The 14,288-nt window shown below is 68.5% G+C and overlaps 1 protein-coding gene across 2 annotated transcripts; it reads right to left on the minus strand.

Annotated features, from left to right (window-relative positions):
• Positions 1-319: 319 nt before the first annotated feature.
• On the minus strand, positions 320-13,020 carry LLGL1 (LLGL scribble cell polarity complex component 1). Of its 2 annotated transcripts, none has more exons than XM_055709813.1 (23): positions 12,693-13,020; positions 9,841-9,938; positions 7,613-7,694; positions 7,409-7,524; positions 6,837-6,995; positions 6,597-6,759; positions 6,372-6,507; positions 6,229-6,283; positions 5,916-6,073; positions 5,617-5,834; positions 5,472-5,539; positions 5,001-5,154; positions 4,488-4,592; positions 3,978-4,270; positions 3,752-3,905; positions 3,519-3,672; positions 3,139-3,422; positions 2,613-2,877; positions 2,386-2,500; positions 2,185-2,279; positions 1,949-2,072; positions 1,774-1,853; positions 320-1,537 (listed from the first exon to the last, which is right to left on the minus strand). In XM_055709813.1, exons 1-22 carry the CDS (start codon positions 12,771-12,773, stop codon positions 1,775-1,777), a joined length of 3,156 nt encoding a protein of 1,051 aa, XP_055565788.1. In that variant the 5' UTR covers positions 12,774-13,020; the 3' UTR covers positions 320-1,537; position 1,774. The 2 variants fall into 2 exon arrangements, with proteins under 2 accessions (XP_055565788.1, XP_055565786.1); XM_055709811.1 differs by having other exon boundaries at positions 7,394-7,524.
• Positions 13,021-14,288: the final 1,268 nt, after the last annotated feature.

Below are 14,288 nucleotides of genomic sequence, written 5' to 3' on the forward strand. Positions count from 1 at the left end.
TGTTTCCCAGTTTGGGTGGGAGGATGCTTTGCTAAAGAGCACTGGGGGGGGCGAAGGGGGCTCAGCCCTGGGCCTTACAGCTGGCCCTGCTGTCCTGCGGGGGCACAGACCCCCAAGGAGGGGCCCAGCCTGTCAGTATCATATCAATAAAGGCTGCACTTCTCACGCTGAGGCCGTGCCAAGCTCTGACTGCGCCTGTCTCGCTCCGAAGTGGGGGTTCCCCCACCTCAATCCTGCCCCTCCACAGCTCAGGGGGCACTGGCGCCCACCCCGCTCCTGGCCCACCGCCCAGGCTCCCCGAACAGCTGCAGCCCGGGCAGTTGATATTAAATGCTTTATTTTCAATATTAAAAACCAGTATTTTTAATATCTAAACAATGCTAAATTCATCTTACCAAAAAAAATGGATGAGGTGGGGGGGGGGTTCTACCAGGGACACTACAGCCCCGGCCTCAGCAGGCAGCGCCTGCACCCAGGGCAGCACTGCCTTGCCTGGCCCCCACCCCCCGCCACACACGTACCGCAAGAGAGCCTGGGGGGTCCAGAATGACCACAGGTCCCCAAAAAGGAGAGGGGCAGGTGCCAGGCTGAGCCCCAGAGCCACATAGGGACAGCCGCCATGGGTTGGGGGACAGCTGGCATCACCACAGCCCCCTGTGAGGGGAGCCCAGGGGGGATTTGGCACAGTGACACCCTGGGGTAAGGGGGGGGGGGGGGGCGGGCAGCCCGGCCTGGGGCAGCCCCATGCCCCATCCACACCCCCCCCAGCACCAGCACGGTCCAGGGGCAGGAGCCGGCACGTCCCCGGCAGCACCGTCCCATCCCAAACCCACCCGTGGCAGGAATTAGTGTCAGAAAGGAGCAGCAGGCACGGAGCCCAACCTGGAGAATAGCCCTTGGAGAAGCCACTGAGAAAAAGGCCACCTGTGACCCCCCACCGTGCCCCTCCCCGGGCTGCTCAAGCCCTCCAGTGCCCACCTGGGAGCCAGGGGGACCACGCTGGGCTCCCCTGGGAAGGGGACAGTCCCTGTGCAGCAGCCAGAGCCTCCCGGCGGGCAGGGACGGGGCTGTAAACTGCAGGGAGCCGGGCATGTAAACACAGACCAGGGTAGTGGGGGGCCGTGCCTGGGGGCTCCCAGCCCCCCACCTCCCCGAGGGACCAGAATCAGGGGACAAGGAGGGTCCTCGAGCCCCAGCCCTCCTCACGGAGCCAGGGAAGCAGCAGCATCCCGCGGGAAGGGGGTTCTGGAGCAGGGGACAGTGACACTCGACCACGTATAAAAAAGAAAATTATCTTCCCCGGGAAGAGTTTGTGCATCACGACCCTCGGCTCGGGGCCAGCAGGGGGGCCGGGGCCGGCGGCCGGGCAGGGGGGCGCAGGGGGAGTGAGCCAGAGCCGGGGCGAGCCGGCAGCCAGCGTGGATGTTAGACAAGAGGCACGTCTACGTTACATGGGGAGGGGGCGTGGGGGGGGTCCAGTCGAGTCGCGCGTCCCGGGAATCCGAGCACTGAGATGGGTCGGGGAGGCCAGCAATGCCTGCGGGTGACACAGCCCTTAAGAAGGGGCTGGGGGGCCCCAGGGTATAATCCCCCCCCGCTCCCCCTTCCTCTACGAGTCCCAGGGACCACCGCCCCATCCTCCCTGTGATGGACGGGGATGCCGGGGCGCTGCATTGGGGTCCCAGCTCCGAACCCCAACGTGCCCCAGGGTTTGCAGCCAGAGCCATGTCCCCGCCCTGTGCCCACCCTGGGGACCACCGGCCCCTCACACACCTCACTTGATGAGAATCCCCGTGAGCCGGGCTTCATCCTCGCTGGCGTTCCTCAGGTTCCTCTCCGCTTCCTCTGAGGACCTGGGGCAGAGCAGGGTGAGAGGCAGCCGGGGACACCGCTGCAGCCCCTTGCCGCTGGCCGTGGGCACTGGTCCCACCATTCCACCCCCACTCACGCCAGGAAATCCTTCACTTCCTCCACAGTGATGTCCCCGGTGGTGTCCAGCGGGTTCTCCATGCTGCTGTTGGGAGAGTCGATGGGGCCGGGCGAGAAGGTGTCTGGGTGCTCCTCGGGGGACCCTGGGGAGCCACAGGGACAGAAGTGTTGCGGGGCAGCCACGACATGGGGCAACCCCTGGAGCAGGGCCCACGGGGATGCAGCGTGCATGGCTGGGACAGGGTGGTCACTCACGGTCACTGTCGGTGGGGGAGTGCTGGCCCTCAGGGCTGCGTGGGACGTGGGTGCCATTCGCCTGCGGCAGCTTCGGTGTGACGGTCAAGCTGTTGCTGGAAGGAAAGACAGGGAGAAGTTACTGCTGGAGCCGGTGCTGCAGGGCGGGTGCACAGGGGTGCTGCCACAGCAAAGCCCCCATGCCACCACGGCACGTCCCACCTGAAGCAGGAGGTGTCCTGGAGCCGGGCGATCTCCAGCCGGCACAGCGGCTCCGTCACGTTCCTGGCACTCAGCGAGAAGCGCTCAAACTCAGACGGTGAAATTAAGTAGAAACCTAAGGAACAGGGACAACAAAGAGCCTCAGGGACCCCCTCGTGGGGCTGCAGCTGGAGACAACGTCCCATCTACAAGGGATATCACCCCCAGCGCCGGGCTGGTGCCCTCACCCTGGCCATGCTTGGTGAAGACGCAGGAGGCGATGCCACTGATGTCCTCCTTGCGGATGCAGCCGTAGTGGACCTGGGGCCGCAGGCTGGGCACGGTGAAGATGTGGATGTCACCCAGGTTGGTGAGACAGGCCAGGCAGTTCTCCAGCCGCTCCTCGGAGCCGGCGCTGGCCAGGCTCACCAGGGCCACCTTCCGCACCCGGCAGCCCTCGTGCGCCGTCAGCTTGAACTTGGTCTTGGCACTCACTTTGGGCAGCGTGAAGACCTGGGGGGGCAGGAGGAGCCAGGTGCTGGGGTGAACAGGAACCTGCAGAGTTCTGGTTCTGGGGGACACCCGAGCAGCCTCCCGCAGTGGAAACCCTTGGCAAAGGGCAGCACCCTGGGGACAGGCACAGGGGTGCCCGGGACCTGGCCAGTCATCTCCAGCCCCATTGCTGCACCCAGAGGACACCCAGAGAGGACATGGGACACGTGTGTGTGGTGGGCCCTATCCCTGCCATGGCACGGCACTGAGCCCCACGCTCACCTTGAACTGCTCCTCAGAGGAGATGAGCATGGAGTGGCTGCCCTGCATGTCGGGGGCCTTGGCCAGGTCCCGTGAGACCTCGTAGGGCTCGGGCAGGGGGTTCCCTCGCCCATCCAGCACCGCGATGGCCACCACCGGTGCCCGGTGCATCAGCTGGATCTCCTTCCCTAGCACCGCCTCCACCGCCCGCTCCGAAAACTTCTCCTGCGACGGCACCTCCAGGGCGTAGGCGAACACTGAGCCGGAGTTGGTGCCTGCCCACATCGTGGGGCCGTGGTGCGCGGCTGCAGCGACGGGAGCGGCGTCAGAGCCCCCTCCCCACAGCGTGGCACCGGCCAGACACAGCCTGGGGGCTTTTCCCGGGGAGGGGGGAGCCTCACCGTCTCGGAGGAAGGTGTCGGCGAAGTAGAGGCACCGCACCACCCCTGAGAGCGAGTCGTCAGCTGAGCGAGGCTCGATCCGCCGCTGCACAGGTGTCATCTCCACCTCAGGGGGTCCTGCCTGCTCTGCCAGCTGCGCGTTGGCCTCCTGCACCTGGGGAGGGGGACACGGGGGTCAGCCCCTGCCCAGCGGGGATGGGGGTCAGCCGTGGCGGCCCCCACTGACTGCCCACCTTGCTGGAGGGGCTGCTGGCGTTGAGCCTCTTCTTGCCCGACACCCGGCTCTTGCGGATGCGGCGGAAGGACTGGCGCAGGGACTTCTTGAGGGACTTCACGCGGGACAGGGGCCCCTCCATGGCCAGCGAGTCATTGGGGTGCAGAGTACACCTGCAGGCACCGACACCGCTCAGCACCCGGACCCCCACCACGTCGCCCCCCGGCACCGAGATCCCCCCTTACCTGGCCAGCACGGGGTTGCGCCGGTAATAGTCGAAGAGTCCAAAGCCGTGGCTGGTGCCAAAGGCCACGAGGTTCCACTCGGAGTGGAGGGTGACGGCGGTGACAGCGGCGGGGGGCACGCACTGCACCAGCACGCTGGGCTGGAAGCCGGGGGCAAAGGGCAGGGGGCCGTTCCTGGGGGCCAGCCGGTCATGGCCCTTCCAGGTGAAGCCCTCGCGGTCCTGCAGCAGGTCCACCGTGGCCACGCTGACCGCATGCTCTGACTTCTCGTCACTCAGCTCCATCACCAGCACCTGCAGGGGACAAGCACGGATAGCGGGGGACACATGCCAGACCCACCCAGGACAGCCACTCCACTGCAAGCCAGGGGCTAAACCCAGCAGGGAGGAGCCCTTCGTGGACCGGCGTGGGGTTCTGCAGGGTCTGTAGCCCCCCGTTGTCCTGTGGGTCCCAAGGTGGGGAGCCAGGAGGTGCCCAGCAGCCCCCCTGCTCTGCGTCCCAGCACCCTACCTGCCCTGCCGTGCCGGCCACCACCATCTTGGCTGTGTACTTGCAGAGCGCGATCTTCTGCACGCCCAGGCGTGGGTCGTCACTGTAGGGATCAAAGCAGCCCACCTGCGGAAGGGATGGGGGGGGGGGCGTTGGCACCTTCACAGAGCTGTGGGGCAACCCCCCGGTGCACCCCCACATCCCCCCACCAGCTGGCAAGTACCGGCTGTGGCGCACGGGCTGCTCCGGGCATCGCACCCAGGAAAGGTCTGTCCCCACGTGTCCCCCAGCTCTCCCCCCGTGCCGGGGCAGACCCGGCAGGACAGGGCATGTGGAACAAATGTCCCTTGTGTCCCCACGGGGCATCACACAGCAGCTGTGCCCCGAGCCCCAGGACACGTCCCCGGGGCCCAGCCGGGATGGCTCCGGCAGGTGCATCCCCTGTGCCCGCCTCCGGGCTTGTGCCCCCCTCCCGGTGACGGCAGAGGCAGGGGGATGCTGGGGTCCACAGCAGTGTCCCCCCAGGGACCTCACCTTGCGGAAAGGCGGCCACTCCTCCTCGCCCGCTTGGTTGAGGCTGTCATTGTGCTCACAGTCCATCTGGAAGATGCTGGCGGTGCCCAGCTTGTAGAGGGGCTTCAGGGAGACCCCCGAGGCGTCCCAGAACCGCACCGTGCCATCCTCGTGCCTGGGGCGGGGGGGAGGCCCTGTGAGCGCAGGGCCCTGACATCTGCCCAGCTAACAAGAGCCGCCTGTGTGCTGGCGGCCACCGTGCCAGAAGGGAGGGGGACAAGGGGGATAACGCAGTGGATGACACACTCCTGCCCAGCCATCAAGCTGAACAAGAGCGGGTCAGCCCACCCAGCACGAGTGGCTGGACACACACCCCCCCCCCCAACCCCATCCCACTCCCCACCGCAGGAAGGGGCTGAGGATGTGCATCCCCCCACCTCCCCGGCACATTTTGGGCTTCCCAGGCCCCTTCCCCACTGCCAGGTCACTCACCCAGTGAGGAGAAGCCCCCTCTGTGTGGGCTCCTGGGCCAGGTTCTTCCCCCCATCGATAGGCCAAGCCTGGAGGGAGGGATTCACCAGTCAGCCTGTCCTGGGGGGCTTGGGGATCCCCCCTCCCCGCCATGCCCATCACTCACGGCGGAGGAGAGCCGGGGGCTCTGCTGCTCGCCAGCACTGATGATCCTCTCCCAGAGCTTGAGGGGCACGTTGGAGACGTGGCAGGAGCAGGTGATGGCAGAGGAGTGGAGCGGCGCCAGGTACGGGGCAGGGATGGTGGGCCAGCCCGGTGTCTGGAGGTCGATGGCCACCAGCTCTTCCTCCACCAGCACCACGAGGGCACGGGGGTTCTCAAAGCCTGGTCAAGGGGGAGACAGCTGCTGCTAGCAGAGACCCCCCCGCACCGCTCGCTCCCCAGGGCCGCCCCAGCGGGACGTACCTCCCTCGGGCACCTCGGCACTCTGCACGGTGAAGAAGTCGATGACACGGGAGGTGAAGTCAAGCGTGGCCAGGGTCTGGCCCTGCAGCACGCTGACACAGTGCCGGTCGCCGTAGCTGGCCCGCGGCATCCCCCCGCTGAAGATGATGAAGGGGTTCCTGGGTGGGATGAAGCAGCTTCCATCAGACTCCAGACCTCACACGGCACTTTCTCTGCAGCCCACGTGCCCCCCGTCCCCATGTCCATCACCAGCCCACCCTGGCTGCTGGGGAGGTGCCCACCAGAGCATCCCCCCCATGCTTCAGGGACATACCCCGACTCGCAGGTCCGCCAGAGGATTTTGCTGATGGCTTTGCAAGGGAACGGACCTGAAACGAAAACATCCACCCTGTGTTACAGCACCAGGACAGGGCAACCGGCCCCCAACCCCACGACTCCCCTAGCTGACCCCCGTACCATAGGGGATGGTGGACATGACGGGCTGCTGGGTCCTCTGGCCGGCACCGCTCACCGCCCAGACCATGTACCCACCGTCGCTGTGGGAGCTGACGATGCTCTTCCCGCTCTGCTCCCAGGCCAGGCTCTCCAGCTGCTGCGGGGGCAGACAGGGGGCTCGATACCCAGGATGGGGGACACAGACATGAGGCCGTGTCCCTGCCAGCCCCCTGCCAGCCCCGGTACCTGGTTCCCCAGGAAGACGTGCTGGACGGCGCGCGTGCTCTGCTCCCAGAGGACCACCAGCCCCCGGCTGTACCCGATGAGGAGCCGACTACAGTCGCGTGGGTGCTCCTGGATGGACTCCACCGGCCCCAGCGCCTTCCCGCAGCGGTAGTCATCAGGAACACTGAAGGGGGGGCAACGCAAGGAGGTGAGGGGGCGCTGGGGGTGGTGAGGAGGGGGTGTGGGGCTGGCAGGGCTCACCTCTGCAGGATCTCATCTGGGAAGAGGGTTTTGTCCTCCAGCAGCGTCAGGGCAGGCAGGGCGAGGAAGTACACTGCACCGCCTTCGGTGCCCAGGCAGGCCACTGCGCCCGTGGACATCGGCAGGACCACCGTCACACGAGTGATGCCGGGGGAGCAGCTGGAAGGGGGAGCGGGGGGCTGCGTCAGCCCCAAGTTGGGTCTGGGGCAGGGCAGAGAGACCCCAAACCTCCCCTGCCCCGATGCTGCATCCCCAACCCCCCTGCCCCAGGAGGACAGGGACAGCCTCAGCGCTAATAGCAATTAGAGCCATTAATCACCCTCAGGCCCTGCCAGCACCTATAACAGTCCCGGGGCTGTGTTCCCCCGCCCCCCGCAGCATCCCAGTCAGGATCAGAGGAGCGTCCCGGTGAGGAAACTACCGCCACCAAAGGGACCTTGGCCACCATCCCGTCCAAGCAGGGACGGCTGCTCCCACGCGCCATTCCCAGCCGGCATCAGTATCGCTCCCAGCCGCAGCCCCGCGGGGGAGCGGTGGGGACCCCCCCAGGCAAGTACTCAGCGCTGTCGGACCCTGGGCGTCCCGGGAGGCCGAAGCTGCGGGTCTCTTGCAGGTGGGAGCAGCCCTCCTTCTGGCAGACCTCCCAGAGGTGCAACGTGTTGTCGTCCAGCAGCGAGAGGAGCCAGCCCTGGGGGTGGGGGGGGGGACACACAACAGTGGGGTGGGTGGGGGAGTTGGGGGGCTGCTGCTAGGCCCCCCCAGGGACACCCACCTACCTGGCCATGGAGGAAATGCAGCTGGGTGACGGTGGCCGTCTCCTTGTGCAAACCCGTCAGCTCCACGCCCGGCGCACCGTATCTGGGGGGACCGTCAAAGAAATAACGAAGGTAGAGCCCACCCCACCCCCCAACCCTCAGCAAACCCCCAGACCCCCCCAAAATTCCCCCAGGACACAGCTCTGCCAGCAGGCACCAGTTCAGCCCCATGGCCCTCGGGAGAGGCAGGGCTAGAGCATCCCTGGCGGCATGCCACGCCGGAGCCGGCTTTGGTACCACCATCCCAAGCTGGGATCCACCCAGCACCTCCGAGCGCGACGCCCCGGGTCAGGATGCGGCCGACACGTGGCCGGGGTGGGTGTGCAAGGCCAAGCTGGCTCCTGCCCTCTGCCAACTCCTTCTTCCCGGCCGCGGGGCCATGGCTGTGCAAAGGCGCCAGCAGCCCCGGCCAGCCCGGCACACGGGCAGCAGGGTGGGGTTCGGCATGCACCGGCACAGCCTCACTCACCCGACTGGTCCCAGCTCCTCCGCCGGCAACGCTGCTCAGCAGGAACTGGGGCAGGACCCGTGCAGCAGCTCCAGCACCCCACCGTGCACCCCAACCTGTCACCCCCCCGACACCCCCAGGTCTAGCCAGCTATTTCACCCAGCCCGGCGTCGCCGGTGCACTGCACAGCTATGGCTCGGCACACAGTGTGCCGGGGGCTTCTGCCAGCCATGCCAGCCAGCCCCTGTGGTCCTCGCCACCAAGAGTCACCCCGGTGCCCTCGGCGCAGGCAACCAGCCCGGCAGCTCTGCCCAGACCAACAAGCAGGAGCTGGCTGGCCGTGCCGGGCCAGAGCCACAGAGGCTTTGGGAAGGCCAGATACAGAGCACCTGAGGGGGAGTGCACAGGGGGCTCTGGGCACTATGGGGGCAGGGGATGCCACCCAGCCTCGCTCGCCCTGGGGTCCTTCCCCACCCAAAACGGTGCCACAGGCCAAAAGGCAGGCAGCCCTCAGGGCAAGTGGCCAGGGAATGCTGGTGGCACCAGCTCACTGCAATGTGGGTCCAAGCCCAGGGACCCCCAGATGCTGCAGGAGATGCCTCAGGCGCTGGCAGCCCTGTGATGCCAGGTTGTCTGCAGCCAGATCCACCCAGCCCGGCTAGGGAGCACCCATGGGTGCCCCCACTAACCAGTAGCACCAGTCAAGCCAGCTCCAGCTGCTGCCTCGTCTGGCCCCGGCACCATGAGCCTCCAGAAGCATCTTCTTAGTAGCAGCCGGCATGGGGCCAGGTGGGCACCAGCTGCAGTGCCACGGGCAGGACAGTGCCACCCCACTGCCAGCCCCGAGCCGGGTACCACCCCAAAAAGCATCCCCGCAGAGGATGCTCAGGGCACGTAGCTCCCCAAAACAGCGCTCCGCAACCCCCGAGGGGGTTTAACGGTGGGGGGGGGGCGGTGGCTGGAGCCAGCGTCCCACGGCGAGGCGGCCAAGCGGAGCAGCCGGCGACATCGCGGCCGGACTGGCACTGGGGCGGCCCAGGCAGGGGGAAGAAAAAAAAAAAAAATCGCCATCTTTGTGCTCAGAAGGCGGCGAGCTGCTGGCCTGGGGGAGGGGGAGCGCAGCGGGCCCCCCCCTACCCTGACCCCAACCCGGGCACAGCCGCCCCCGCGCCCCCCCGCACGCCCACCCCGCATTCCTGCGGCGCGGGGCCCCCGAGCGCGGCCGCATCCAGCCCTGGCCGCCCGCCAGCAGCCCTCTGAAGTCTCCCTGCACGCCGCCGGCAACAAAGCCCAGCCGGGCCCTGTGTCGTCGTCGTCCAGCCCCCCCGAACCCCCCACCCGGGACCAGGCTCTGCGCCCACCACAGCCCCCCACCCCGGCGCCAGGCTGGCCAGAGGCCCCGCTGCTCCCCCCGCCCCGCTCCCCAAAGGCTGCACGGAGGAGGCCAGGATGGACACGAGTCTGGTGGGAAAAGGGGGGTGACAGTGGGAAGCACCCGCCACCTAGGATGCCCCCCGGGGTGGCCGAGCCCCTTTGCTCCCCCGGCGTTTTGGGGTTTCCACTGGCCACCCCCTCCCCAGCTGCAGCCCAGCTGGACGGAGGGACAGCAGCCAGCAGAGTTGGGGGACGGCGCTGCTGGATGGGCCGGCAGGAGCATGGCCACATCTCCCGGCATCCCCCAGGATGGGGGGATCTGGGGGGGGGGTCCTTACCTCCTGCCCTGGCAGGGGGAAAAGGATACAGCTTCACGGCTCCCGCCTTGGTGCCAATGGCCATCACACGCAGGACAGGGTCGTAGGCCAGGGCGCTGGGCTGGCTGGGGAAGCCGTGCTCCACCGTCTGCCGCGGGGACAGGCACGTCAGAGCCGGGACCCCCAACCCCTGACCCCCCCCCCAAGCCCCCCCGGCCCCAATCCTGCACCAGCCTGAGCTTCACCCCTGCGGTGGATAACCCTGAGGATGCTGCCTCGTGCCCCACTGCCACCAAGGGGGTCCACGGGGAGGGGGGGACATCACTCCTCCCCCACTTTCCACCTGACACCCCAAACCAGACCAAACCCAACAGCCACACCGCGAGCACATGCTGCCACTTTGCGGAAGGGACCCCCTACTCCAAACCCCCTGCCCCAGGCACGGGTGCCCCAGGACGCGGTTAGCAGGGTCCAGCTGCCCCCCACAAGCAGGCAGGACCCCACTGCACACATCCCCAGGGGTCCGCAGTGCAGGGTGGCAGAACCAGGCAAGCGGGACCCACCAGCGCCAGGGACATCCCCGCCGGAGCCGCATGCGGCCCGCAGGCACCTTCCCAAGGAAGTCCCGGCCGGTGACGGCGTGCCCGGGCTTGCCGGCTGGGGAAGGGCTGCCCGCCTGGCAGCAGGGGGACGCGGGGGGCACCCACCGCCCTGGCCCGCGGCGAGGGGACCGCGGGGCTCCCGGGGGCAGCTACGCTGAGCAGCCGCGGCGCGATCAGACGATACGGAGGCCGCTGGAGCCAGACTGGCCGGATCCTGACCCGCTCCCTTTGTCTGGGGCGGCTGAGAGGCGCAGCGGGGTGGCTTTTCACACCCGCCGGCACAGCCACCATCACCCTTGTGGCTCCCCGGTCCCCTCCGAAGGGCCACCTTCAGGAGCGTGCCAACATCCCCAGCCCATCCAGGGGATCCCAGCCAGGCTGGGGGGCAAGTCAGTGGATGCTTGTGGGTGCCGATCCCTGTGGCAGCCCCACACAGGGTCACCCCGAATCCCCCCGGGGATGCACGCTGCGCCACAGGATGGCGGCGGGAGCTGGGACAGCAGCAGCAGCGTGGGGACGCCCTGGTGATGCTTTAGGCTGGGGACCAACACGCCGATGATGGCGAAGACCCAGCAGCACTCCCCTAAAAGCATCTTCCCCACTGCCCTGCACCCCCAGCCCGGAGCGGGGAGCCGGCTGGCAGCCCCCCACACGCAGCCCTTCCTCCGCCCGGCAGCGGGGCCGCATCCGGCAGGCTGTGCCGGCCCAGCCAAGGCGCGCTGCCGGCCAAATTACAGCAAATCCCAGGCAGATCTGGAGCTCGGGAGGAAAAACAACTGTTAATGGGAGGCAGGTGGGCAGCCAGCGGCCCCAGAGCTGGGCCGGCCGGAGCTGGGCTGCTTCCCGGCCCCCCCGGGATGCCCCCCAGGGTGCAGACCCCCCAGAGTGCCCGCTCAGGCAGGATCCAACCGTGGGACCCCGGTCCCCAAAAGCAAGGGGGGGCTCCGGCTGGGCTGAGCATCGCACCGCAGCTGGACCCTTGCCCACAGCGGTGAGTGTGGGGGGGCAGGGCTGTGCTGAGGCAGTGGGTGCCGGCTCTGACCCCCCACCCACCCCCGGCACACCCGAACATCTCCCGGCCCGGCTGCGCTGCAGGGGATCCGGGGGTCCCTCCGGTGCATGCCACAGTTCCCACCGTGAGTTTGGGCAAGCGCCCGACGCCGGTGCCAGGATGCTGCCGAAGGATGGACGGACACGGGCTGGGCTCAGCCGGGGCCGCGGCCAGTTCCTCAGCCCCGGGGCCAGGGCAGGAGGGTGGTCCCAACACCGCGGGGCTCCCGGGACGGGGCGCACCCAGCCCCAGGGGGGCACCCACCGCTGTGCCAAGGCGCCGAGGGAAGGGTCCGGCACCCGAGGGCTCACAGGGTCCCTCCCTGGTTGTTTGACAATCCCGGGGGGGTCCCCAAAACACATCATGGGACTTGAGCAGGAAACGTCCCCAGTGCCAGCGGCAAGGGGGGGCCAAGCTCTGGGCTCTCAATGCCTCCAGCCCCCCAGAGACACATCTTTGGGGTGCAAGGGGACGCCCCAGCCCCAGGCCCCATCACCACAGCCCCTCCTCTGGCACCAAGGGTCCAGCCCCACCATATCCCACCCCTGGAAGGGCTGTGGTGAGGGGCTGAGCCCCCCTCCCATAGGGGTTGCAGCCCGGGGTGTTCCGGGGCCAGACAGGGCGGGGGGCCGTGGGGCACCCCAAAACACTGCTGCCGGCGAACGATGCCTGGGGAAGCCCCGGGGCAGGGGCAGTGCGGGCACTGGGGTGCTCAGGGGAGCCCCCGCCCCGGGGGGGCTGGAGAAGGGGGGTGCTGTGCCAGTGAAGGGGTCACATCCTGCCCCTGGGAGCCCCCCGGGTGCAGGAGGGGCTGCACCCTGCAGCGGGGGTGCCCACTGCGCCCCAGAGGAGGAGGGCAGCCCCCCAGCGCGCCCCCCCGGGGGTCCCGGTACCCCTCCGGGGGGGTGCATCCCCCGCGGGGCGTCCCTCCAGCCTGCAGCCGGGGGTCCCCCGCAGCCGGGGCGCTGCCCCTCCAGGGGGTGGCCGCTGCCCGGCCTCAGAGCTGCTCCCGGGGGAGCTGGGGGCCCGGTGCGCCGCGCCCCCCTCCCGGCGCTGCACCCCGGTACCGGGGGGGGCGGTGCCCCGTGCGCTGCTCCCCTCCCCGGGTACCGGAGCCTGCGCCACCAGGGAGCTGCCCGCACCCCGCTCCCGGGACCCTGCCCGACCCCCCCGGTGGCTCTCGGTGGGGGGGGGCGTGTGTGTCCCCCAGCCCGGGCTCCGGCACCGTGCCCCCCCGCCCCGGACGCACCTTGCTGAAGGCGAAGAGGTCGTGGCGGAGGCGGTCGCGGTGCGGGTCGGCACCCTGCCGCCGGAACCGAAACTTCATCATGGTGGGGCCGGTGGCGGCGCGGTACCGGGCGGGGCGGGCGGGGCCGGCGATCCCGGGGCCGGTGCCGGGGCGGTGCAGTGGCGGGGCCGCTCCCGGGACGGGCGGGGCCGCTCCCGGGACGGGCGGGGCCGGGGCGGGGGGCGGGGCCGGGTGGTCCCGGTGCGGGTCCCGCTCCCGCTGCGGGGTCCCGGTGCGCGCGCCGAGCGCCGAGCGCCGCGCGCCGAGCCCGGGCAGGCACCGCCGCGGCGGGGCGGGGCACGATCTTGATTGACAGATCGAACCACCAATCAGCGTAGGTCTACGCACACCGCGCGGCGTAGCCCCTCCCTCCCGCGCTGCGCATGCCCCGCCGCGGGGGACGATGGGATATGTAGTTCCCACCCTGAGGCGCCCTCTGTGGGCGCTTTTTTTTTTTTTTTATTTGTTGTTGTTGTTGTTGTTGTTGTTGTTAGCTCTTTTTTCCGTTTTTTTTTTCTCTCCGGGATGGTGTTGACGTACGGGGTGGGGCGGGCCAGAACAGCGAGGGCACCCCCAGGCCATCGCTCCCAGCCACAGGGCCTGCACAGCCATGAGGTGTCGGGGATTCAGGGCCTCATCCTGCCCCATGGGCCCCAACGCCATGGGGCGCCTCAGTGACATGGCGGCACCCTGGCTACGGGGCCCTGTGCCAGCAGACATGCTGAGCGGGGCCGTGCTCAGCACCCTGCCGGCTCCCACCATTAGTATTCGGGCCCTGTCCCCCGGCTGGCACCTGCTTGTTCCCACCACAGCGGCTGGCACCGCCATGCCCTGCTCTCCCACAGCAGTGGCCCAGGGTGGGGGAGCACCCTGCCCTGCGCCCGGGTTTGGGGTGAGTCACCCCAGGCAGGGCAGGGCTTCCCCTCCCTGCTGACTAACCCCAGCCCCAGGGAAGATGCCACACTGGGGTGACGCAGCCTTTGGGGTGGGAAAAGAGCCTGGGGGGAGCAGGGGATGCCCTAGCAATGGGCTTCCAGATGGATGGAGGGTAGGGGGCTAACCCCACATGCAGCACTAGGGCTCCAGGACAGGAGCTCATTGCTGGCAAACAGAAGGCCACCATGCCAGGTCAGCAGATGCCATCCAGCCATGGCATCCCCTCTCTGGCACCCATCCACTGCCATCTCCCTCTTGCAGGAGGAAGGTGCAGGGCAGGGAGGGCAAGGAGCTCCACATGGGATCAAAGCACGGGGTGCAGTCCCCCCTCAGCGAACTGGGGCCGTTGGGGCACTTAGGCACCAGCTACGGCAAATATCCACATTTGCTCCCCAGCCCCTGGGGAGGGAGAGAAAAGGAGAAGAGCCAGCAGCGAGCCCCGTCCCCGCTTTCTAGGGCAGTGCAGGAGGAACAGACATTGCATTTGGCCACCCTGTCCCCAGGGAGTCAGAGACTCCCTTTATTTAGAAGCTGTTCCCCACTCCCCGCAACCTCATTTCTGCCAGCAGTGAAGCGAGGCACACATCCCAGCCACCAGCACCACCACACAGGCAGGCAGAG

The sequence above is a fragment of the Falco cherrug genome, chromosome 4 (assembly GCF_023634085.1).
Source record: "Falco cherrug isolate bFalChe1 chromosome 4, bFalChe1.pri, whole genome shotgun sequence".
NCBI lineage: Eukaryota > Metazoa > Chordata > Aves > Falconiformes > Falconidae > Falco > Falco cherrug.